The sequence below is a fragment of the Coccinella septempunctata genome, chromosome 2 (assembly GCF_907165205.1).
Source record: "Coccinella septempunctata chromosome 2, icCocSept1.1, whole genome shotgun sequence".
NCBI lineage: Eukaryota > Metazoa > Arthropoda > Insecta > Coleoptera > Coccinellidae > Coccinella > Coccinella septempunctata.
Genome location: NC_058190.1, coordinates 19701235 through 19727659, shown reverse-complemented (window position 1 = coordinate 19727659; position 26425 = coordinate 19701235). Strand labels below are relative to the sequence as shown.

At 38.5% G+C, this 26425-nt stretch overlaps 1 protein-coding gene across 1 annotated transcript in view; it reads right to left on the bottom strand.

The window, feature by feature from the left end:
- LOC123308358 (transmembrane protein 245) overlaps positions 1-26425 on the bottom strand; it is a 208975-nt gene that overhangs the window by 73874 nt on the left and 108676 nt on the right. The window contains exons 2-3 of the mRNA XM_044890978.1: positions 23357-24106; positions 23135-23302 (exon numbers count right to left, since the gene is read on the bottom strand). Of these exons, the coding sequence (XP_044746913.1) occupies positions 23135-23302; positions 23357-24106 (918 nt within the window). The remainder of the gene's footprint in view (positions 1-23134; positions 23303-23356; positions 24107-26425) is intronic.

Below are 26425 nucleotides of genomic sequence, written 5' to 3'. Positions count from 1 at the left end.
ATCTCGTATCGCTCGCCTCTTATGATATGTCCTAAATATTGCAATTTTCTTTCCTTGATGGACAGAAGAAGTTCCTTATTCCATTCCATTCGTTGTAGAATGTCTATGTTAGTTCTGTGCTCTGTCCAAGAAACGCGAAGCATACGTCTGTAGGCGTAGGTTTCGAATGCATCAATGCGTTTTTCCGTGGTTGTATCCAGAGCCAGCTTTCGCAGCCATATAAAAAAACAGGAAAAACGTAACATCGGAGCAATCTAGCTCTGAGTTGGAGACTAAGATCACGGCTCGCCAGAAGTGTCTTCATGTTGTTGAGTGTCTTACGCGCCTGCTCGATTCTCGCCTTGATCTCAACTTTTGGATCATTGTTTTCATTCACAAGTGCACCTAGATATCTCAAAGAAGACATCTGTATCCCGTTACCGAGAATAAACCTACAAAAAGATTGGAAAATAAAAATCGGTGCTATCAAACCCTAATTTCCTAGAGCTACTTGCGACTGTGTGCCCTCCTGTGACTGAAGAGACCCAGCCACTCCGGGCATGGATAGTCACCAACCAGATCTGGCCGCCGCTGTATTCTTCTCGAGTTTCCATTATAACTGTGGACCAAAGACCTCCACTGAGTATATCCTTAAACCGCTTATACTGGCCATACAGAGCTATCTTGGGAAGTCTTGTGTCTTGCATCCTCAAAATGTGGCCGCTCCATCTGAGTCGGGCTCTTGTTTTTTGAGTCTCAATCGTTTTACAACTCGCGCGCTGCAAGACTTCTGCATTTGAAACTTTGTGAAACCATCTGTTGTGCATTATTTGTCTTATATGACGTTGTTGCGTTTGTTCAAGCTGTTTACTATGTCTCCTGTAGGGTTTCCAGATTTCGCTTCCGTGAAGAAGCGTTGGGAGGACCACTGCTTTGTAAACAGCTATCTGGGTCTTCAGATTGAGGTCGTGATTTTGAAATACTCTGTCCTTTAGCTTCCAGAATGTCCGTGATGCCGAACTGATACGGTTGTTTATTTCCGTGTCCAGGTTAGCCCTAGTATTTATGAAGCTTCCCAAGTATTGCTCGACCTGTTCCAGAGTTTCATTCTCCAGGCTGATATGTGTTTGAAGGCTTTCTGGCGGACTTACTAGGATTTTGGTTTTGTCGATATGGAGTCTGAGGCCTAAAGCTTCGTATATGTGTTTATAGGTGTCCAACATTATCTATAGATCCTCTGAGCTGCTAGCGATAAGTGCGCAGTCGCATCTCTTACAGGCATACTCATGTCAGCAATTATCGAGACGGCTGTGACAATATTGAACAGTAAAGGCGCTAACACGCATCCTTGTTTTATTCCAGAGTTGGTTGAGAAATGGTCGGTTGTAAAGCCATTATGCTGTATTCTAGCGGTGTTGTTGGTATGGAGGCTTTTACACGCGGCTAAGAATCTTTCGGGTACTTCAAGGCATCCCATGATTTTCTATAGCGCTCTCCGATAAACCGAGTCGAAGGCCTTACTTAAATCGATATAGGCTGTATAGATCCTTGATTGATGTTCACGGGCCTTGTCTTGCAGCTGTCGCAGTGTAAAAATTAGGTCCACCGTACCTCGATTGGTTCGAAAGCCGCACTGGTATTCAGGTAATAGCTTTTCTAAGAGTGGAATCAGACGATTAGCCATAATATTCGATAAAATTTTACCGGCCACACTAAGCAACGATATGCCCCTGTATTTGTTGCAATTGGACGTATCGCCTTTGTTCTTATAGAGGTTGATAACTAAAGCGTCTCTGAAGTCTTGTGAAACTTCCCCTTGTTCCCAGATCTTGCGGAATAGTGTCAGGAGACTATTGACTATATTTTCATCCAGGGTCTTGAATATCTCCGCTGGAAGGTCGTCTATACCAGGTGACTTATTATTTTTCATATGTTTTATCGCACTTATTATTTCCGACATTGAGATTTCGTCATCAAGCGACCCAGCGAGCACAAAAACATCTCAGAGATGTTAAAAGTAAGAGATTTCGAGACATTGAACATCCACTGCGATGTTCTGTTTATACATGAATAGAACTTTTATAGAACAGCCAATGTCCGCCGCAGGCGGCTATTATATGGATGTCCCTGGGATGTCACAAAAAGAACTACTCAGAAGTTTTTTTCATAGCCTTTTCATGTACACAATAGAACATTTCTAAAGCGCTTTGCGCACACGAAATCGCTGTTTGTAAGACTTCATATGAAATTCTTTTGTGAGGCCTTTTTCTTTCATTTGAATGTTTGAGGATACCACATTCTATTTTGAATGAACTACAAAGTTTTTAAATGAAATACAGAATACTATATAAGAATAAAAATATTTTAATGATACTCCAACAGGTACAAAAGGAAAAGAAATCACATTCCACATAAAAAATTGAACAACAAAAAACAATTGATGAATATTATACTACAGAAAGGGAGAATAAACAAAAAATATATCACATTCAATAAAACAAACATAAATAACCAAAAAGAAATATCACATTTAACATAAAAAAACAGAAATAATAGAAAACAAACTGATTATAATATTAGATGTACTGAAAGGGAAAATGAAAAAAAAAATATGAAAAATTTATTTTCCCTTCATTTTATCGTCCCTCCTCCTGTGCCTAATATGCCTAAACCAATCTTTGGCATAGAGTTCGAATACTTTCCTAGTGATTTGGAATTTTTTATGGATCACATCTACAAAATAAAAACAATTCAAACAATTAATTCACAAAATATATGAAGGCTAAGATGATTTTTTCCAATTAAAATAACAGAGAAAATAGCTGCATGAAAGGATATGGAAGATTTGAGTTGTATATAGCTCCTGAACAGGTTGATTTGCGAAACGATTTTATTTATTTAATTATATGTACTGGTATTTAAAGATGGAACAATTTAAAGGAGTTTTCAAAAACAGGAACTTTTCTGGGACAATTTGAATTATTTTGTGATTCACAAGTGATGAATGATTATTATCATCGTCGGAAGAGTAATCTTACAAAATATTGTGGGAATTATCAACGGCAGAGATAGATTATCGAAATATGTTGAAATCCTCGATGATATGGCTTTAGACTTTATAAAGTTATTCCTTGAATAATTATAATAACCTTCCATGTACCTTTCGATTATTCCAGCAAAATACAATGATCTCTTATACCTAGTCCCAAATACACAAATAATATTAACCACGCAGCGTGGATTCTTTTGAGGTTATATGTATGTTTCTGGACATTATACTATACATTTAATTCATATATGTAATACTTACTTATTAATTGTATTTGGTTACTATGAAGTGATCGATCCTAAATTCACAATCAAAACCAACACAGAAGTAGTTAATATTAAACAAATCACCAATCAACTTTCAGTCCCGAACAGTCCACAGTCCAAACTACGAAGACAGTGGAAATGGCGGCAAAATGAAATAGAGGTGAATTGTATATTGTTTATTTGGAATAAACCTCCCAAGGCAAAATATGCGACGTCAAGAGAAGATATCCACACGTTTACATTATTTTCAACTCGACAGTACCTCTCAGTAGGTAGACGAAGAAATGCCACAGATGGCACAGATCAGAACAAATAAAGATTTCCAATAGCCTTTGGAGACCTCTTTGGGAAGTGCATATTACGTTTCAAAGAAACATCCTCATGCCAACATTTTCGAAACATCCCAAAACATCCCAGGGATGTTTGTGCTCGCTGGGGATGTCATCGGACTATATGCGGGGAGCCGGTCTAAAATGGAAAAATCCGAGTCGTTATTTTGATTCAAAACCTGGGAGTAATGCTCCTTCCATCTTTCGAGAATTTTTCTATCATCAGTTAGGATAGCTCCATGAGCATCTCTTATAGAAAAGTTAGCTTTTCTGCTTGGACCATAAACAGTTCCAATAGATTCGAAAAAACGCCTGTAGTCATGGTTATCGGCGTAACCTTGAATTTCCCTTGCTCTTTCTCTAAACCAGCTATCCTTGATTTTCCTTGTTTCTTGACGGACCTCGCGTTTTATGTATATAAGACTGTTTTGGGCTGCGAGATCGCCAGGTTTGTTAATTGCTGTTTTCATTGCTTTGTGTTTTGCCTCCAAAAGAGGTGCGATAGAATAGAATAGAATTTTATTAATCCTTCGAGATATACAAGTATGTATAGAATAAGTCAATAATGAAAAGAACGGATACTATTCCCCACAAAAGACATTATCACTCAAGAATTCCCCCACAGTATAATAACTTTTTCGAACTTTTTACCACTTTCTTAAATAGTTTAATGTCTAATAGCCTAATACAAGATGGAAGATGATTATACAGTATAATTGCCTGATACATAGGACTAGTACACAGTGCATCCCATTTTGGGTGAGACAGCCAGGTTTCTTGCTCGATATTTAAGATGGAGCCTTGCGGTTTTCACGTTCCTGTCATACTTTTTTGTGGAACTCGAGTTGGCCTATCAGATTTTGCATAACTGTTTCCGTTAATGAAATACAGGGCGATTTTGAAAATTGAAAATTTTTGGACCCCTCCTTTATCTCCGGAGTTATTAGGAATAATGCTGAACTAAGAACTACGTCTGATACAGAATTCTGCGTAGAATCCAGTGGCGTACTCAATTTGTTTTTCGGGGTATAATTTTGAAAATACGACACAAACTTAAATTTTTTCTAATGGAACACCCTGTATTTTATTACTTCGTTGAATTCGTTTTTTTTTCCTTTCAAAATGATGTATAATCTATATGGGTAGGATGTTCAGAAATGCTAAAAAACACTAAAACATCACATAATGATAATTTTTTGTTAGTGGGCATTGGATTTCCCATATGAAAGTATAATATAATATATTATATAGTATAATTTTCATTTGTGATTTTTATTCATAGGAAAGTAAGCGAACAACGATAGTACACTCATCACTAACACGAAAAACAAAACGTAGGTACCTTCCTAATAGCAACAAATAAATAATACAAAAAATCATATTTCAAATTAGATACAGAAGGAATACCTAATAAAATATTCATCATTGATACAAATTTTCACCATTGCATAATATCTTACTAATTAAACTGTCCAAATTACTGTCCATTTTCTCTAATATATAATTGACAAACCTTTTGAATACGCCTAAGTGCATTTAATATTTTGAAAGGGCGGTTTTGTAAATCCTGGAAAGCTGCCTCTGTTGATGCACGAAGTTCTTCAACAATAACAATAATAATTCATAGCGATGACAGCTAGATCAGATTTGTTTTTTCTCTCCAATGCCTCTAGATAAAACAATGCTTTCAAATGCATAATAGGCATAATGACAACAAGGATGTTTGTATCATCCATGACCTATTTCTTTTAATAATCAAAAGTAATAGTCCTCTTATTGAAACTTGGGAAATTCATGGCTCACTAACAAAAAAATCATCATTATGTGATGTTTTATTGTTTTTTAGCATTTCTGAACATCCTAACGATGTAATAAAATACAGGGTGTTCCATTAAAAAAAGTATAGGTTTGTGTCGTATCCTCAAATCTTCCTCGGAGATAAAGAAGGGGTCCGAAAAGTATCAATTTCCAAAATCGCCCTGTATCTCATAAACTCATAAGGCCAACTTGGGTTTCGCAAAAAAGTAGGACAGGAACGTGGAAACCCCAAGGCTCTATCTTGAATAACAAGCGAGAAACCTGGCTGTCCCACCCAAAATGGGATGCACTGTACAATAAGGTCCTAAGTATGTACAGAGAAGGCAAAGTATGTAGTTCTTTTTTTTTAATACATTTCTACAGGTATCCCTAGATTTCAAATTAAAAATTAGTCGAACAACTCTTTTTTGCATGATAAACACCCTATGAGAATCAATAGAATTATCGCACAAAATCGCACTTGTAATTTAGAAAACTGTAAACTAAACTATATCAAATATTCATAACTGACTGGCTAGGAAGTGTTTAATTAATTCTACTAATCGCGTAAAAAGAGCTAGCTGATCTCTTGCAAACAGAGTCACAATGATCACTCCATCTCAGGGAGCTATCCAACAATACACCTAAAAATTTCACATAATCCTTTGAAACAATCTCATGGTTCAAGCATTTAACAATTAGGGGTTCAAAATCACTCATTCTATTACTGAAGCGAATACATTCAGTCTCATTCAAGTTTAGAATCATAGAATTCAGTTTACACCAATCCAAAAACTTCAATATAAGTGAATTACAAATTTCAGATAGGTCACTCAGTGTTCTAGCTGAGACCGCCACAGACAGGATCTATGTAATTCGCTAGATCATTTATAAAAAGCAGAAACAGTTATGGTCCCCAGACTCGAACCCTGAGGTACCCCATAATGGAGGTCTTGTTTTTCAGACCAACAATTTGCAACTTTAACAAAAATTGATCGATTTCTCAAAAATGACATCACCCATTGGAGAAAAATACCACGAAAGCCAATACTATATAATCTTACTTCTGAAAACTCGAAGTTTATAACATCGAATGCTCGTGTCAAGTCAAAAAATATACCTGCCACAAACATTCCTTCGTCCAATTTTTTATAGACCATCTCAACTAATGAAAATGCTGCTGTCTGTATAGATCTTTTTTCTCTGAAACCATGCTGACAGTCGGTTATAATTTGGTAACGAGTCAAAAACGAAATCATCCTATTACAAACAATTTTTTTAAAAAGTTTTGAGAAAACACTTAATATTGAAATAGGCCTATAATTATCAATGTTACATGGTCCTTTTTTTTAAAACAGGAATCGCAGATGCCACCTTCAAGAGATCAGGGAATCTCCCAGTTGTAACTGATAAGTTGATGATATACAGGGTCTTTCACGAGGAACCTCACCCATATTTATACAGGAAACTACTGAACGTATTTTCATGAAATTCAGCACTTATAAGTATTTCACGATGCTGATGAAATCTAAAATATTTTCAAGGCATGAGCACCTCCGGTTTTTCCGGAAATGACGTCAACTTCCGTTGTTCAAATTAGAACACCATTTTTTTATTGCAGAAATAGATTCCTTAGAAAATTTCAAGTTATTTTGATAATAACATTTTTCAGTTTTGGTTGGAAAATTCTCTCTGAGCGGGAAAATTCGAAAAAAAAGTCGAAAATAGAGCTCCTCTGAAACAAGAATGACTTCGAGGTTTTTGGATGGAAAATTTTCATTTTTGGGATTTTTCAGGATGTAAGATTGATGTATCCACTTTAAAAATCGCTTTCAAAGTTAGGGATGAAAAAATCGTGAAAAATCAATTTTTTCAAATTAGAACCCCATTTTTTTGTGGCAGATATTGAATATACGTTAAAAAATAATGTGAGTGTATGCATCACACCCTTGCCCTAAAGTGGATATTTTCTGAGTTATTCACAAAAAACTGTTTTTCGTCTTGAATTTTCAGCTATTTCTTTTCCCTTCACGCCAAAAAGATGAAATTTTCAGGAACTGTTACTTAAACCATGTTTTAGATTTTACTACCCTAATATGCAAGAGAAAAAAGTTAGTTAGGTTGTTCCTAAATAGATGGCGAATTTTGATTCGAATTTGTATCGGAAACCTCTTTATTTCAACTAATCGGCCATCGGTTTTCTCTCCAGTGATAAAATAATTCCTTATGAACCATATGCAAAAACTTACCATGTTTTACATTCTTTTTTTTTAATGATAGCTATCATTAATTACATCTGCCAAATTCCTCTTTATGCAGTAGCATTTTGTGTTTACTATTAATTTGGTGATAATTCGTATTATCGATAGATTATAAAATCGATCACTATGCCTAATTTTACCAATGAAGATTATTTAAATCTCATTCTACTTCATGGAGAATGTAATAAAGTTGTAGATAGAACGATTCGACTGTTCATTGAGAGGTTTCCTGACCGATCCAGACCAACGAGAGATACCATTAACAGAACCATGGCAAACTTGAGAAATGTCGGATCTTTCGTTAAGAAAACTATACACAGAGAAAAAAGTGTAGTAGAAGATGAGAACAACGAAATTACAGTTCTTGCATATTTTCGTGTGAATCCTCAAAATTCTCTCAAAGATGCCGAGATTGATCTGGGATTATCTCAATCGAGTGTTTGGAGAATATTAAAAAAACATAAAATGCACCCATATAAATTCAATAGGGTACAGCATTTGAAGGAAACTAATTTCGTCAGGAGAACAGAGTTTTGCGAAGCTATGATGATTCGATTTCAAGAGAATGAAAACTTTTTGGACTGTATAATTTGGACAGATGAATCTAACTTCACAAAGAATGGTTCTTTCAATAGGCATAACAGTCATTATTGGGATGAAGAGAACAACCACCACTTCAGACAATGGAACTTTCAAGAGACCTGGAGTTTCAATGTTTTTTGCGCCATCAAAAATAATGCAATTCTCGATGTTCACATTTATGATGGGACTTTAACTGGTAAGATAGAACACTACACATGTTTGCATTATTTAAAGAATGTTCTCCCTTAGGAGATAGATATTCTGACATATTGACTCAAATATAATGTTTACACATCCGAAGAAAGAAGTTGTGTTTTGATTGTTCCTATCTTTTGTGATTGTGTGCTCGGGGTTTGTTCCGGATGAGATTTTTTCTCATATGAGTGGCAAGTAAACTGTAGCTGGCTTCTCTTATAGAGAAAAATTTTTCGATTGATGCTTGTTTCGATAATTTTTTCATTTGCGAATTCGAGATTTTATTCTGGAATCGTGTGTGATTATCGCTACTTATCTGTTATCTAGCCTCATATGTAGATGTTAGCACTTCTTATCAGCTTCGCATATACGGGGTGCATTCGAGAATTAGATTTCTTGGATATTTCTGTAATTTTATTGGTGTATCCTATCCTTGACATTTTTTTTTTTGTTTTTCCTGCGGCCCTCTTGTTTGTTTGAAAGTCATCGGCTATCGGCCCGGCCGTTGTGAAAAGTGACCCTTGTTTGTTTTCCCATATTCACACCAATCCGTTTTTAGGTGATTCTGATGCCTACTATGTCTTGTATTAAATGTAATGTTACTGTGAAGGAGGGAACTGATAGGGTTGTGATATGTGATGGCTGCAATAGGCCTGTCCATGCACAGTGCTCTGAACTTTCGCCTGCTGAACTAAAATGTTTCGAGTCTCGACCCAATACCAGGAGAAGGGTCAAATACTTATGTGCGGAATGTGAGAAAGGTCTTCAGCAGATCCCGAAGATATTGAAGCTCATTAGTGATCTAAGGGAGGAAGTTCGTGAAATGAAGGAGCTGAGAACGGGGAGTACGGCTGGTAATCAGTTGAGTCCTGGACCATTGCTGGCTGAGGAGAGGATGATGAGCGAGTTGCTTGAAAGAAATAAACGTTCCAGCAATTTTATAATACACGGCAGAGCTGAGAATGGCAGTACCAAAAAGGATCAGATGAGAGAGGACACAGTTCTTGTAAGCGAGTTATTGAGGGAGTGTAATATACCTGAGCAAACAGTGGTACCTATCAGGCTGGGTAAATTTGATGACACCAGAGAATTGCGTTCCCGTCCCATAAAGGTTCGTTTATCGTCACCGGAGTTGGTTCCTCGGATCTTACGCAATTTCAGGAAACTCAAATCCAAGTTTCCTAACCTGTCAATTTCCCCGGATAGGACGCCGCATCAGATGGCCGTGTTCAGGGCTGTGAAGACTGAGCTGGAAGGTCGTTTGGCTGCTGGTGAGACACAGCTCACAATAAAGCATATCAATGGGGTTCCCACCATAGTAAGTTTGGTGTCGGAAAACTGAGATGTCCCAATGGGATTACTACATCTTCAGTGGATGATACTTGTGCTTCGACGTTGGGTGTTTCTGTGTACTATCAGAACGCGAGGGGACTCAATACTAAATTGACTAAATTTATGAAATCTGTTTGTGATTATTCATTTGATATTATTTGTATTAGTGAAACATGGTTAAGTGAGTCAGTTTTTGATGCAGAGCTGGTCCCTCCTGGTTACAGTGTAGTGCGTTCAGACAGACAGTTTGATGTGATTGGTAGATCTAGAGGTGGTGGTGTGCTTGCTGCATTCTCTGATGATTTGGTTTATGAGATTTTGGATGTTGAATTCATAAGGGATCTCATTCCATTGGTCGATATCATTTTGGTTCGGTGTATTTTGCCCATTAGATTTTTAATTTGTGTTTTGTATGTGCCTCCGGATGTCTCACTTTTTCAGCTGGAAACGATGGTGACTGCTCTTGAGATTAAACTTCAGGGTGAGACAGTTATCGTTGTTGGTGATTTCAACGTTCCTGGGTTTTCTGGTTCCTCTTCTTGTCAGAAGTCTATGCTGCTGCAGAATTTCTGTGACCTTGTGGGTATGAAACAGCTTAATGCTGTGTTGAATAGGGATGAAAGACTATTGGATCTGGTTATGGTTGGTGGAGATCTTAATGTGATGGTTTCTCACTGTGAGATGCCTTTTGTTTCGGAGGATCCATATCATCCAGCATTGAGTATTGATTTGAGTCAATCCTTGCATGTCCGTCTGGTGAATTTTCCAAGGGAGTCGAGACAGTTTTCTTTCGATTTCAGAAGAGCAGACTTTTCTGCTTTGAATAATTCTATCTGCCGCTATGATTGGAGTGTTTTGGAGATGTTCAATGATGTCAATCTGGCCTTGGAATTTTTTTATGATAAGCTTTTTTGTTTTTTTCGTGAGCATATTCCTACTAGGTCAGAGCCTTCAATGGCGGGAAGATATCCTGTTTGGTTCAGTGCTGGTACTAGAAGACTAATCCGTCTGAAAAATTATTACCATACCAAATGGCGTTCCACGGGAGACAGAAGATACTATGACGACTTTAAGCGTTTGAGAGCGAGGGTCAAGTCTGCAGTTTCTTTGGAGTATGATGATTATTTGGCTGGAGTGCAGGATGATATCAGATCTGATCCAGCATCTTTTTGGAGACACATAAACAGGAAAAGGAAAACCACCCGGATACCCGGGGTAATGCGGGATGATGACAGCACGTATAAGGATCCAAAAGCTATAGTTGATTCATTTGCATTTCATTTTTCAAGTCTAGGAGGGATACATGTCTCCACGAGTGAAAACTCATTTGATTTTGATCATTCTTCTCCTTTTGTCTTACCTAAAATTTCGAAGGAAGAAATTGAATCTATTATGAAAAAAGTTCCTAATAAACTAACTACTGGCGATGATCAGATTCCTGCATTGTTGGTCAGGGAGTGCGCCTCTGCTCTCGCTTGTCCTGTTCATCTCCTCATTTCGATGAGTATACAAACATCGACATTCCCAAGCTTATGGAAAAGAGCTCGAGTAATCCCGGTCTTCAAAAAGAATGACAGGTGCGAGATCAAAAACTATAGACCGATATCGATCCTCTCCAATTTCGCCAAGGTATACGAGGAGGTATTGTATAGAAATATGCGTCAGGGTGTACAGTCCCACCTGGCTGAGGGTCAGCATGGTTTTGTGCGAGGTAGATCGACTATCACAAATCTGGCCACCTTATCACAGTATATTGCAGAGACTGTAGATGATGGTGGTCAAGTGGATGTGATTTATACTGATTTTTCAAGGGCGTTTGATTCGGTGGATTTTGATGTGCTTCTCAGAAAACTGTCTTCATTCGGTTTTTGTCCTGCTTACGTGAGGTTGATTGGATCCTACTTGAAGGAAAGATACAACTATGTTTTTTATAATGGTTTTCGGTCCTTTGAATATGAACTGGAAGCTGGGGTTCCTCAGGGATCGAATCTGGGCCCTCTACTATTTGTAATATTTTTAAATGATCTGTTAAATTCCCTCGGATGCATGGCTTTGGCGTATGCTGATGATTTAAAGTTGTTCCTGAGAATATGTGGTGTGGACGATCTGAGGATGCTCCAGTTCAGTTTGCAGATTGTCTGGGATTGGTGTAAGAGGAATGGGCTAAAATTGAATTTCCAGAAATGCTTCCAGATGTCCTACACTAGGAGACTCCAGCCCTGGGTTGCCAATTACTTCATTGGGGACCACTTTCTTGCACGTGTAGATCAAATACGCGATCTTGGTGTATTATTTGACAGTTCGTTGAGCTTCATTCCTCATATTAATGAGCTGTGCGCCTCTGCTTGTAGAACGCTGGGTTTTGTCTTCAGATGCTCTAAAGAATTTGATGACATAGAGTTATTTAGAAAACTTTATTTAACTCTGGTTATAAGCAAGCTAGAGTATGGTAGCATCATTTGGTTTCCTACATATGATTGTCACATAAATCTGCTTGAGCGTGTACATAGGAGGTTTTTCAAGTACGCTGCTTTCCGACAAACTGGAGTATACCCTGCTCGTGGAGCTGACCTTTCCTCCGTCATGAGAGAGATGAGAATATCATCATTGGCTGAAAGACACGAAAATCAGTGTGCAAGATTTGCTCGAAAGTTGCTGACCGGTGCTCTCGACTCTTCATATCTGCTGTCCAAGCTGAATGTTAACGTTCCAAGGTTGACCTCTAGATCTGCTCCTGTCTTTCGTTTGCCGACACCTCGCACTAACTTGTTGATTCGTGCACCAATTTATCGTGCGTGTAAAAGTGCAAATGACCTGAACTTGAATGTGTTTCCTTGATTGATATGGTCAAGTGTTATGATTATTTTTCTTGTTTTTTTTTTGTTCATTCTTTGGTTGGTACATTGTGGGGAATTTTCTGTATATGTATATTATTTTTCAGGTTGCGAATTTTCTCATTTTGTTAAATATGTTTTTTTATTTTACCCTGTAATTGGGAGTGCTCCTGTTGGGTAATAAAGTTATATTATTATTATTATTATTATTATAAATAATTGAGCCGCTAGTACAGAACCATAATGACTTATGGTATCAACAAGATGGCGCGCCTCCACACAATTCACTCAATGTGTCAAATATCCTCTACAGGCTATTTGAAGATCGATGGTTGGCGAACAATGGTCCACATCTTTGGCCACCACGTTCTCCCGATTTAACTCCTTTAGACTATTATGTTTGGGGTAGGATAACAAATATTGTCTACTCAACTCCCCTGACTGATAAAGAGGACTGCATAGAACGAGTCAGAAATGCGTTCAGGTTTGTTTAGATTTTTAGATTCATAGTTTTGAAACTCAATTTGGTTTTTAAACACTTTTGCAGATCTCTTCCTCCCGATGAAATAAGAAGAGCAACGCACGAAGCATTCCTGAGACGTATAAATAAATGTCTAGAAATTAACGGTCAAAACTTTGAGCATCTTCTCTAGTTATAACTGCGAGAGTTTGCCATGGTTCTCCTAATAGTAACTTGAAGTCGGTTTCAAGAAGGGGTGAAAAATCTACAGCAGGGTTCAAATAACAGTTCCTGAAAATTTCATCTTTTTGGCGTGAAGGGAAAAGAAATAGCTGAAAATTCAAGACGAAAAACAGTTTTTTGTGAATAACTCAGAAAATATCCATTTTAGGGCAAGGGTGTGATGCATACACTCACATTATTTTTCAACGTAGATTCAATATCTGCCATAAAAAAATGGGGTTCTAATTTGAAAAAATTTATTTTTCTCGATTTTGTCATCCCTAACTTTGAAAGCGATTTTTTCACCCCCTGTATCATGAATCGCGATTTCGATTTTTAAAGTGGATACATCAATCTTACATCTTGAAAAATCCCAAAAATGAAAATTTTCCATCCAAAAATCTCGAAGTCATTCTTGTTTCAGCGGAGCTTTATTTTCGAATTTTTTTTCGAATTTTCCCGCTCAGAGAGAATTTTCCAACCAAAACTGAAAAATGTTACATCCTTGAAATTTTCTGAGGAATCTATTTCTGCAATAAAAAAAATGCTGTTCTAATTTGAAAAACGGAAGTTGACGTCATTTCCGGAAAAACCGGAGGTGCTCATGCCTTGAAAATATTTTGGATTTCATCAGCATCGTGAAATACTTATAAGTGCTGAATTTCATGAAAATACGTTCAGTAGTTTCCCGTATAAATATGGGTGAGGTTCCTCGTGAAAGACCCTGTATACTAGATGATTCGGTAGTATTCCGTGGAAATTGCTGTTGGATAATGAGGATTTTAATAACAATTTGAATGTTTTTTATGGGGTACCTAACGAACTTATTGATCATTATGTTCCTTTCCGAATTAAAAGTAGATATTTTCCCAACTACTTCTCAAAAGTGACCATTCAACTCATTAAGCGAAAAAATAAGTTTCATGCTAAGTGGAAGAGGTACGGAAATCTGAGCGACTATCTTGAATTCAAAAGACTACGTTCCAAGTCCAAACAACTCATTAAAGCCGATTATTATCGTTATTCCCTCACAATACAAGATGCAGTAATAACAAACCCGAGAAAGTTCTTCAGCTTCCTATCAACTAAAAATAATAACCGTGAACTTCCAAGAAGGATGTTCCTGGACGGCGTTAGTGCGGATACGAGTGAGGGTGTCGGCGAGCTTTTTGTGAACTATTTCAAAAGTGTCTATACCGAAAATCAGAATTCTATGCGTAGCAAGAATGAAATTGGTGAAACTAACCATCAATACCTATTAAATTCCATTCAGTTCACAGAAGGGGAAGTAGAATGTGCTCTCCAGAATCTCAGGGTCGATAAGGGTCCTGGACCTGATTCGATCCCACCTTTCTTTGTTCGTGAATGCTGTGAATCCTTAAAAGTTCCCCTTACTATAATATTTAATAGTTCTCTGGCTACGGGTGTCTTTCCAACTTATTGGAAATTGGCATGTATCATTATCATACACAAGGGTGGTGACAAGGGGTCGATAAGTAATTATAGACCAATAAGCAAACTTCGTGTGTTCGAAAAGCTCTTTGTGTCCTTGGTTTATCCACATCTTTTTCACTTGCTAAAGACCCAGATTATTCTCGAACAATGCGGATTTTTTGAGGGCAGATCGGTTGAAACTAACCTGTTGAGTTTTGTCGAATATCTTGACAATAGGCTTGACGAGCGGGAGCAGGTTGATGCAGTGTATACTGATTTCAGCAAGGCTTTCGACAAAGTTGACATATCCAGTCTTTTGTCTGAGCTTGCTGCGGTCGGAGTTCATGGTGCTGTGCTGCAGTGGTTCAGGTCCTACTTGGAGAACAGAGGTCAGTATGTTGTAGTTGAGGGCTTCTGTTCTGAACGCTTTAATGCTACATCAGGTATGCCTCAGGGGTCTCATTTGGGTCCTTTGCTTTTTCTGATTTTCATCAATGGAATAGGGAGATGTTTAATTAAATGTAAAATTCTGCGATTTGATTTGAAAATTTTCATTGTGGTTCGCAGCATAAATGATTGCATCGCTATGCAGAGAGAGCTGACTGAATTCTGTGAGTACTGCAGAAGTAGGGGCTTAGTTCTGAATATTTCTAAATGCGCAGTGATCTCTTTTACGAGAAGTAAGCATCCTATTCTTTTTGACTATTCCTTGGACAATATGACCCTTTCTAGAACAGACGTAGTCAGAGACTTGGGAGTGGTACTTGACTCCAAACTCACTTTTCATCATCATTTCGAGTCTATAATCAATAACAGCAATAAAATGCTTGGTTTCGTTACTAGAAAATGCAGACTTCAAAAATGTAGACGCATTATTAGCTGTATATTATGTCTTCATATCCCCGGAATTATGCTATTAGACAAAAACATTTTAACGTAGTCAGTTTGGAATATCGCAGAACTTTAAGTGATATATTGATGCTCCAAAAACTTTTGAATGGCTCATTGGAGCCAGAATTTCTTCTTGCCGATATTACCTTTTACACCCCAACTATATCACTGAGAAAAAATGGCATTTTTTACCTCCCTAGGAGAAACACTGTTGCTGCTCAGAATTCAACTCTGTATGGTATGCAAAAAGAAACTTCCATGTTTGCAGAAATTTGTGACATATTTTTCGACAGTTCCAGAATGGTCAAGCAGAAAATGTTGAGAAAATATTTTGGGGAACTTTAACCCTATTTTTTCTGTACTTCATTTTTTTTCTTTCTTCAACTAGAATATTTTGTTTTTGGGGGATATCATTTCTGGATTTTTTTTCCTTTCATCCATAATGTAATGTCTCATGTGTTTATTTTTAATGTAGCTCTTCAAATATTGTACACTCTTCTATTATATTTTGTGAATAGCTTTTTGGGTGTGAAAATCACCTGTGTGTATTCCTTATTTGATAAATAAAATAAATGATCAGCAATATTATCCACAATAGACTTTAAGATAGACATAGGTACTCCATCTATACCAGTACTCTATTAATTTATTCTTAAATGCTCTCACAGTACTAACAATTTCCTCCTTAACAACGGGGTAGAAAAAGAAAGTGCTCCCCACTTGGGCAAAATGATCTGAGAATAGATTAGCAATATCTCTTGATTGTGTATATTTTTTACTAGAGTGATATACCACTTTTTCTACCAGTAATGCTGTTCACTATATTCCATACTGTTCTATGACTATTGCTAGAAGAGTTTATAACCTGCTCATATAGAGGTCTTGTCTACTCAAGTGGCGAAACTAAGTTCCGATGTTGAGAGAAACAGGTGTGTGTTGGAGCAGCATGAGGCGCGGATTGCTGGTTGTGAGTCTGGTGTTTCGGCGCTGTCCGGTGACGTCGGTGCTTTGAGGCGGGAGGTGGCTGGTTTGGGAGTGGAGAGGCGTGGATCCTTCTGTGGGCATGAGTCTGGTGCGGAAGGGGTTATGGTGGACTCTGCTGAGATTGTTGAGAGGGTGCGAAGATCCAATAATGTGATCGTCAGGCGCCTGCCTGAGGCAACTGATGGCACTGCGGATGACGATATGGTCCGCTCTATTGTCGGCCATATCTTTCCAGCTGGCGTCCAGCACATTGTCTCTCATAACAGAATCGGTACTGCGGTTGGAGGGAATCCTAGACCCCTATTGGTAAGATTTGCTAACTCGGTCACTGCTTTGACTGTGTTGAGGGGTAAAAAACTTCTGTCAACTGCATCAGCTTTTAGTAGGTTACAAATATCCGATGACCTCACTCCAAATCAGTTGGCTGGTTTGCGGAAAGTGAGGGAAGAACTGAAACTGCGACAACTGAATGGGGAAGCAAACTTGACAATAAAATACGTGAAGGGGGTACCCACTATTGTTTCTGCGCAGGCTTCCAGACGGTCAAAAAAGTAGGTTGTATTTCCGAGGAGTGGATCATTATGTATACCAATGCCAGATCAATTAAAAATAAATTTGATGAAATATGTGCGCGTGTTTGTGATTTGAAACCTAAGATCATTCTCATAACTGAAACTTGGTTGCATGACGGTATACCAGATAGCTTTTTTAATATTCCCGGATTCAAACTGTTTCGTTGTGATAGTCAAATCAATAGAGGTTTTGATGGAGTATGCATTTATTTGCACAATGACTTAACGAACTCCTTCAAGGTGAAGGCTAAGGTTCATGATTTACCGGGAATTGATAATTTGTTTCTATATTTGTCTTCACATGAATTCTCCACGCTGTTTGGCTGTATATATAGACCTCATCCTTCACCATCAGATTCACTCCTCTATCAGCTTCTCGTTACTCTTTCTCAGCGGGGTGATAACATCATTGTGGCTGGTGATTTCAATTTCCGTGACATTCAATGGAGGGCTGGCTCACCTCCTTCGGGTGGATCTAGGTCTGAGATGTTTCTCTCGGCTATTGAGGAGGCCCATCTTACTCAGCTTATAGATCGTCCAACACGTTATTGCCAGGGTCAGAGTCCCTCAACCTTGGACTTGATGCTCACGAGTGATCGGGATCTTGTATGCGATGTCCAATACCATGATCCTGTTGGGCGTTCTGACCACTGTGTTCTGACTTCGAGGGTTCAGTTCACTCGTATTGCGGCGACGAGGTTAACGCGTGAGACCAGAACCATGATAGACTATGGTTTACTGAGGAATCGCCTGTCTGATGTCGACTGGAATCAGTGCCTATCTTCGGAGGACATTGATGTTGTGTGGAGTTCCTTCAGGTGTCTGATTACTCGAGCGGTCGAGGCGTGTTCGAGCACTAGGATTGTACAGTTGAGTCCGTCCAAGCCGTGGATCAATCGCAGTATTCTTAGCATGGTTCGTACCAAAAGAAGTCTTTGGCAGCGCTATCTGCGACGCAGAACTCAGAGAAATTTCGACACGCATAGACAGTACTCAAATATGGTTTCTGCTGCTATTGGTGAAGCTAGAAGGAAGTATGAGATGAAATTGGTTACTTCTGGGAGCCGCAAGAAATTCTACAAACATGTCCGATCCATGTTAAATTCCAGGGTGTCGGTGCCTGTGTTGCGGGGATCGTCGGGTGGTGAGTGTGCCGATGATAGTGAATCTGCGGACGTGCTTTCAGACAGTTTCGCTAGTGTGTTTACTTGTGAACCTCTGGGTGACCTGCCGGGTGTTGGTGTTCCCCGGTCTGAGGCTTCGATGGATTTTGTCGAGGTGACTGAGGTGGAGGTGACAGAGCTTCTTACTAAGCTGGATCCTTCCTGCTCCCCTGGTCCTGATGGAATATCGGCGATGGTACTCAAGACATGTGCTGACCTAGTTGCCGCTCCTATTACGGAAATAATACGCTCGTCCTTAAGATCGGGTCGGTTGCTGAGGGAATGGAAGTCTGCAAGGGTAACCCCTGTTTATAAGGGGGGTGATAAACAACTCGCCTCCAACTATCGTCCTATTAGTTTGACATCCATTGTTGCGAAAATTGCAGAAAAGGTCATTTATTCGCGAATGGTACCTTTCTTGATATCCAATGGGACCATTCCTGACTATCAGCATGGTTTTGTTCCGGGACGATCGGTCATCACGTGCTTGCTTCAGTGTCTTGGTTCGTGGACTTCATCTCTTGATTCTGATTCTCCGGTGGACGTTATATACCTCGATTTTTCAAAAGCTTTCGATCGTGTTCCTTTGAGGAGACTACTAGGCAAGCTTGATCATTTCGGGATCAGGGGTGAGCTACTTCGGTGGATCGAGTCATTTTTGAGCGATCGGGAATTTTCGGTGAAAGTTGGTGAATCCCTTTCATCTAGTCGGCCCGTGGTGAGTGGCGTCCCGCAGGGCTCGGTGCTCGGTCCGGTGCTTTTTCTCGTTTTTGTCGCCGACCTTGGGCGAGTGATATCCTCCAGGTGCGCTGCGTACGCGGATGATTTCAAATTATTTTCTGATGCTTTTACATCCACACTTCAGAGTGATTTGGACAGTATATGCGAATGGTGTGAACAATGGTTACTTCCTCTGAATGTCAAAAAATGTGCTGTGCTTCATCTTGGTAAAAATAACCCTCGGCGATGTTATAATATCGGTGGTGTTCCGCTCCGGTCGGTCGATCAACATAGTGACCTGGGCGTGATTATGACGTCTGATTTATCGTGGTCGGCGCATATAGATAGTGTCGTGGGAAGAGCTCGACGTATGGTCTATTTGATCCGGAGGTCGTTTCCTCGATGTACCGTCGAGATGGCTAAAATCCTTTACACCACTTACGTTCGCCCTCTTATGGAGTTTGCTGGTCCGGTATGGACGCCTTCGTTGGTAAGAGATCGGGAGCGACTTGAGTTGGTTCAAAGAAGTGCGACGCGTTTGCCGTACGGTAGGGTGCGTCCCTGTTATGATGATAGGCTCCGTCTATTTGGTCTCCGGTCATTTATGGACCGTCGTGAGCGAGGTGACCTTATCATAACTTATAGGGCCTTGCACGGCCTCTTCGGATGCGACATGCAACATCTTTTCACTTTGAACACCGGCAATTTGCGAGGCCATTCGTTGAAGTTGTACCATGAGAAGTATCGGACTTCGCAGAGACAGCATTTCCTCTGTAACAGGATCTTTGACAGGTGGAATTCCCTTCCGAGTCGCGTCGTTAGTGCGCCAAGTGTGAATGCCTTCAAGAACCGCCTGGATGGACTGAGGTGTTGATTGTAATTTCTGTTAATTGTTTTTTTGATGTTTTTTTTTTTTACTGTTGTATCACATGTAAGTGTATGATTTTTTTTTCTTGAGGGATTATAGGCCCTTGCCTCCCCTCTTATTCAAATGTTAATAATAATAATAATAATAACAAGATTTAGTACGCCAGAGAAGTCGTTTGTTATCAGATTTTGCCTTTTTATAGGTAAGATAAGAGTCATAAGACTTCAAGTTTTTGTTAAACCAATCCAAATTTTTCACTCTTGTTAGCTTCTATTACTTCATTATTGATTCACTTTTCCTATTTTGATTCGAGTTTCTAGATAGGATTAATGGACAATTTATTTACAAACAATGTTGTATTATTTGTGCAAATCTTATGAAAGCATCATCAATATTGGTGCAATTATAAACATCCAAAAAACTGATATTTCAAATGAATGTTGTTAAATTTGCTAAGGTTTCAGCATTATTTTCCTCAATATATATATATTATCAACCAACTTCTCCCTCGCAATAGGTATCTTCCCCATGAAATCAAGTGAAAAATCCTTATGATCACCCAAAAAACCTTCAAAAACGTTAGTTTCATATAACTCATAAGAAGCATTGGTCAGAATATAATCTGATTTAGATGAAGTCGTAACACCCTTGGCATTAGTAAAAACTCTTGTGAAACATTGCATCAGATCATTCAGAAGAGGTTTATGCGAGCAATTGGGATCGAGATAATTGATATTCATATCTCCACAGATAAAAACAACATTGGCAGTTTGGTTACAATGAGTAATAACAGAAGCAAGTCGTTCCAAATACAGAAAAATATCCCCCTTAGGAACTCTGTAAACACTAATTACAGTGTACCTCTCTCCTCCTAGTGAAAATTTCACCCCGCATACTTCAAAGTGAAACTCAACTGAGTATTTCGAAATATCGATTTCAGTCACTGGAAACCCACATTTCACATAAATCACAGTATCACCATGCACACGATTTTGACGACAAAACGAAGCTGCTTGATAGTACCCATACACAGCCATCGTTGATATACTTTCCACTGTACCCCAGTGCTCTGCAATGCTCATTACCAAAGGACGATGAAATTCCGATAGTAGCTCAAGACATTCAATCTTATTGTTGAGAGATTGAACATTGACTCGAATAATCATGAATTTTTCTAAGGTCTCGCAGGTTCTGGTTCCATCCTTTTGGTCGCTGAAAAAAATGATGGACACTGACATTATTGGCCAATTGTTTGGATCCCAAATTTTCTCTTATTCACTGCTTGAAATGATAACCTTAAATGAAGCATAAATTTCGGGGTACCTAGACTGCAATGGTTCGCATTTGACATCCGAAAAGTTTTTACTTGAAAATTTCTGAAGATCTCTAGCTGTTGTAGTTGGTTTCAACCTCGATACATGATAGGCCTTAACCTTCCCTATTCCTTCAACCGAGTCAGCATCAGTACTTGATCCGATCACTAGTGCTGGACGAGACTTTCTCTTAGATCTTCTAGAACCAACCTGTTTCCAATCATCACATTCTGTCACAATCGAGTTCGAATAAATATTTTCTTTCGAAATAGTTTATGATTTCCCATCTTCCTCCATGGTCTGTTTATTTACCTTTCCCTTCGAATCTGCGACAGATGCGCTAGAGATGGACATATGTGCAGGAAGAACTTGATCGACTGCAGTATTGTTTAATGAAGGTGAATTATGAGTTTCACACTGCAGCAGTGAAGTGAGAATTTCCCTTTCCGAAAATGTCGTGATCTCGAAAAAATGAACCCAACTTTCAAAAGAGCCCAATTTAAAATAATACGGCTCGATAAGACCAAATGAATGATTTCGATAGAATTGTTGGTGAGAGAATGGACTGTTTCTTTTTTTTTGGCGTAAATTTAGTGGAAAGTAGATTTCAAAATAAAAGATCGGCGGGTCTTCCATCTCTGAAGGAAAGGGCCCTTTCGACGGATCCGGGATGTTACCCGCACTTCACGTTAGAGTGTAATCAAACGTTCTAAATCTTTTATTGTTTCTGAAGTTCAAAGCGAACGATGTCGATTCAAACACAACCTAAACTAGATGACAGCGACAAATCAATTAATACGATTCGACTAAAAGATGGATGAAGATATCGTGAAAGGAATTCCAGTAATGGACTTTTCACGAAAATTGAGCCCAGGACTCCTTTCAACGTTTTCCTCTATCCAGTCTAGAAGTGCCAGAAATATCCAAAATCAAGAAATTTGGGATAACCCGTGCATTTCTATTTCTGCGTTCTAAGATTTCGTTTGTTTTGTAGATATTCATGGTTTGATAATGGCTTGTAAAGCCAAATATATGGTTCCAAATAATCGAAGTGTTTCAAGACCTTTCACTGTTTATGTGATAAGAATTGCCATGAAAATTTAATGATGAATTCAAAATTAAATGAACAGTTATGGGAAAAAAAGACTGAATTTAGGTAATTATATTAAACCTCCCGGGATTCAGCACCAATAATTGATTCTCAAAGAGTTTGCTACCAATTTCAGATGATTATTATTGTGGATATTGAGCAACTGAACAGGTGAAAATGCATTTACTCACCCCAACGGGCTTTAGAAGAAACTTAGGCGAATCTCAACTGGTCCGGTAGCAGAAAGGGGGTTCCAAAGGAAAAGGAAACAGAGAGATAACCTTTCTTCCGTACAAGTTTCGTGGCACCTAGTTGATAGAGAACACACAAGGCACTTCACTCAAGTTGCTCAATATCATTCGGGTTGAATTAATATAGATGAATTTCATAATAATATAGATGACGAATGTTGCGATAACTGCCGCGATATATCAGAGGATTACTCGGGTTTTTGAAAAACTTTTCGGAGCGTTCAGCGAAGATATTATTATTGTTGTGATGATTGACAGACGGAGAGTTCTTTTTCCTGCCCGCAAGGTGACGCTAGCGACTGGGACAAACAACTCCTGACAAACCCGAGTCAGCCAACACTAACATTCACGATCGGAGATGCTACTTCTACAAGTCAATGAAGTCAGTTATTCTGAATCAAAATGAAATACGAATTGCAAGTAACTTTGCTGACTTATAATAAGTTGCTTTTCGTCAGAAAACACATATACAAAACAAGTTATATTTTATTGGAAAATAAATCATCACTATAACAGAGAATTCGTAATGGTCAAGAACATACCGCTTTCGATATTCCCTCTCTTCCATACAAATAAGCATTGTCGAGAATGGAGTCCACTGTTTCATCAAAAGTATCTGGTAACAATTGTCTCAATTCAGGATTATGTACTACAGTTTGATTTATAATATTACTGGTGATTTGGACAAGCATTATAGCTTCAGCATAAATCTGAAAATTATTAAGTTCAATATTCAGCAACCAGTTATTACATCAATATTTTACCTGAATGATAATGAAAACTGAAGCACAAAAAAGAAAAACAATAAGGCCCAATATAACAACGCAGCTCGAAACAGTGTCGATACTGTTCCTTATAGCATTCTTAATGGAGGTGTTGATTTTGTGAATTATCTTGTTAAGACCCCTTATGGGAATTGGCACAAGTGCATCATGCCTTTCACGAAACCATAGCAATACTGCTGTTTCCATCAACCAAAAATTGGTATTGATACACTGCCAGATACGTAAATAGGATCCAATATGTTTGACAACATAAAGCAATATTGGCAAAGGTAATAGAGGAAGTAGTACAACATTTTTCCAGAATAACATTGCGGCACAAGCCCACATCAAAGTATACAAATAAAATGTACTGTCATTTTTCTCCTCTTCGATGTGTTTTACCCACTTTCTTCTGCATGAGCTTATTCCAAACTGCAGAAAACCAGTTTTGATCCTATTGCTAGGATTAACGTAGGATTCTGAGGACGATCTATGAAATTTTGAGCTCTTCTTTGAATCTCTGGTTTTGTCTACCCTAGGCTGCTCAAAATTAGCAGAGTGTTTTTCTTGTCCTAAAGATTCCAATCTTTTATTACTGATTTCAGAATTTGTTCTTGTTAATACATCATGTTTTTTCGAAGGGCTCTCGAAGAGTTCAAGGGTCAATGGATCACTTTTTTCCTCCTTATATTGAATGTGACATGTTTCGTCTTTTTCTAGATCAGACACATCTGGTTTATCCGCATTGTCCTGCAACAACATGATTTCCGGTAAATATCTGAATGAGTAAAACTTCTTGCCTAAAGTATATTCTTAATAATAAGAATAAATTCAGATCATACCAACCGCTGATATGAATATCAACAAGTGTTACGATCTGAATCATAACATATAATTTCACAATATTTATAATGGTCCAATATTATGAAAAATTTAGGAATGTGCATATCCCCAAATCTATATTAAGATTTTAAAGAATTGAAGTGTGTGAGTTTGTAGAATGCAAGCTCTTGAACTACTGAATCGATTTAAAGAAATTTTCCACCTGTTCATTTTGTATCTAGTTTTCGGCGGTTTTCGGTTTCGTAGCATCCAGAAGCATAACCCAAAAAATAATAATAGCAATAGTTTAATTCTAAAATTATTTTTCGGATGATTAAGTTTTCAGCTACACAAGGGGCTAGGGAAAAATTTTTTGCGTAGAAGGAGATCTTGCTGCTGCTCGATAGTAACGCCAAAGCTACTCTTACTGGTTCCACTATAGTTCGATTAGTCCGTCATATATTTTTCAAAACTTACACATGAGTTTGAAACATATTCTGGTAGAAGGTCCACAATTTCGAGAAATTCGAAATTGTGGTATCCTTTAATATAAAGCTGAATCTGAAAGAAAGATAATAGAATTCTGAGCGAACAAAATTATTAGTGAATTGCCTTATAAGGGCTGAATCAAATAGTTCAGCTTACTGTAGATGCGTTCGGTCAGTAGATTTTATAAGTCTATAAGCATATTTTATTCCGTGCCGTTCGGGCACGCAGTTTCAGAACAGATAGTGTCAATAGTTGTCGTCCGTTCCAGACAGAGTAGAGTTTTCGGAATCAACTCTTTGAGCCCCCGCTCCGAAGGTGAGGCGTGAAAGGAGATGTAGGGTTATGAAACGAGACAAACCTTAAAAAAACAACTATTAAACAATTTATTCATAAAACTGTAGAATTTCCGGTGAATCCGCACTAAGAATTCATATGTTTTCTCAACTGGTCTGCATGAGCGAGTAGATGTCTGAAGTGTTCTCCCGGAATATTTTAGAATTAGAAAGAAATAAACAGATTAGTAAGTGTCAACATAAAACAACTGTAGAAAGGAGAAACGTTCATTCGTACTATCTCCGAACAGGTGTCAAAAGTGATACCTGACATCTTAAACAAAACAATAACAACCCACGAACAGAAAATAAACGATGTTCAGAAGGAAAAGAAGACAATTGAAACAAATTCAAGCGAGCAACAAGCTGATCTCTCAATGAAGTTAGAAAAACTTGAGACTAATTTTCAGAAGGATGAGGGATGAGGGAATTTTCTGAGCCAATATGACTTGGTAGACAGTTTCAACTACTTGGTCTCTTCCATAACCAGTGATGGAAACTGCGAAGCGGAAGTACGAAGGCGCATAATCATGGCAAAGAGTGCCATGACCCGGTTGAATAAAATATGGAGGAACCGCTCAATTTCTAAGAGTGTGAAGGTGAGACTTGTTAGAGCTCTTGTCTTCTCTGTCTTCCTGTATGGTGCTGAAACCTGGACTCTGCGGTCCTCTGAACGTCAGAAAATTGACGCGTTTGAATTGTGGTGTTGGAGGCGAATGCTGCGGATACCTTGGACAGCTCATCGGACTAATGTTTCTGTTTTGAGTGAGTTGAAGATAAGAACCAGACTATCGTCCATCTGCTTGCAGCGCATTTTTCAGTTTTTCGGTCATATAGCCCGCCGAGATGGAGACAACCTGGAAAAACTTATTGTGTCGGGAAATGTTCCGGGTAAGAGAGCGAGAGGTAGATCACCGACTAGATGGACCGACCAAGTTCAACAAAGTACGGCCCGCCCATTCTGTCAGGCTCTTCGAGATGCAGAGGATCGAGCAAGGTGGAAACAACTAACCGAGCGTATAGGAGGGAATCACGATCATCAGCAATGATGGAACGACTAGAGAGAGAGATTCGCGTAAAAGAAGTTTCAGAATATTCAAACCAGGGAAAAAGCCTAATGAGAACTTGAAACACAATATATCCATAATATGAGATCGTATGCGAGTGGTACTAGAGCCAGAAGACATAGAAGCCTGTCATAGTGTAGGGAAGAAGAAGGAGAATAACCCAAAAAGTATATTATTGAAATTAGTTGATCAGAAGAAGAGAAATTAAATTTTCAACTCCAAGAAATTGTTAAAGGGATCTGGACTGGTTCTTAAGGAGGATCTCACTATGAAAGAGTGAAAATATTGAGATAAGCCTCAAAGCGGTTTTTCATCACCAATACATGGACGAAAAAAAGTACACGGGAAAATTATAAACA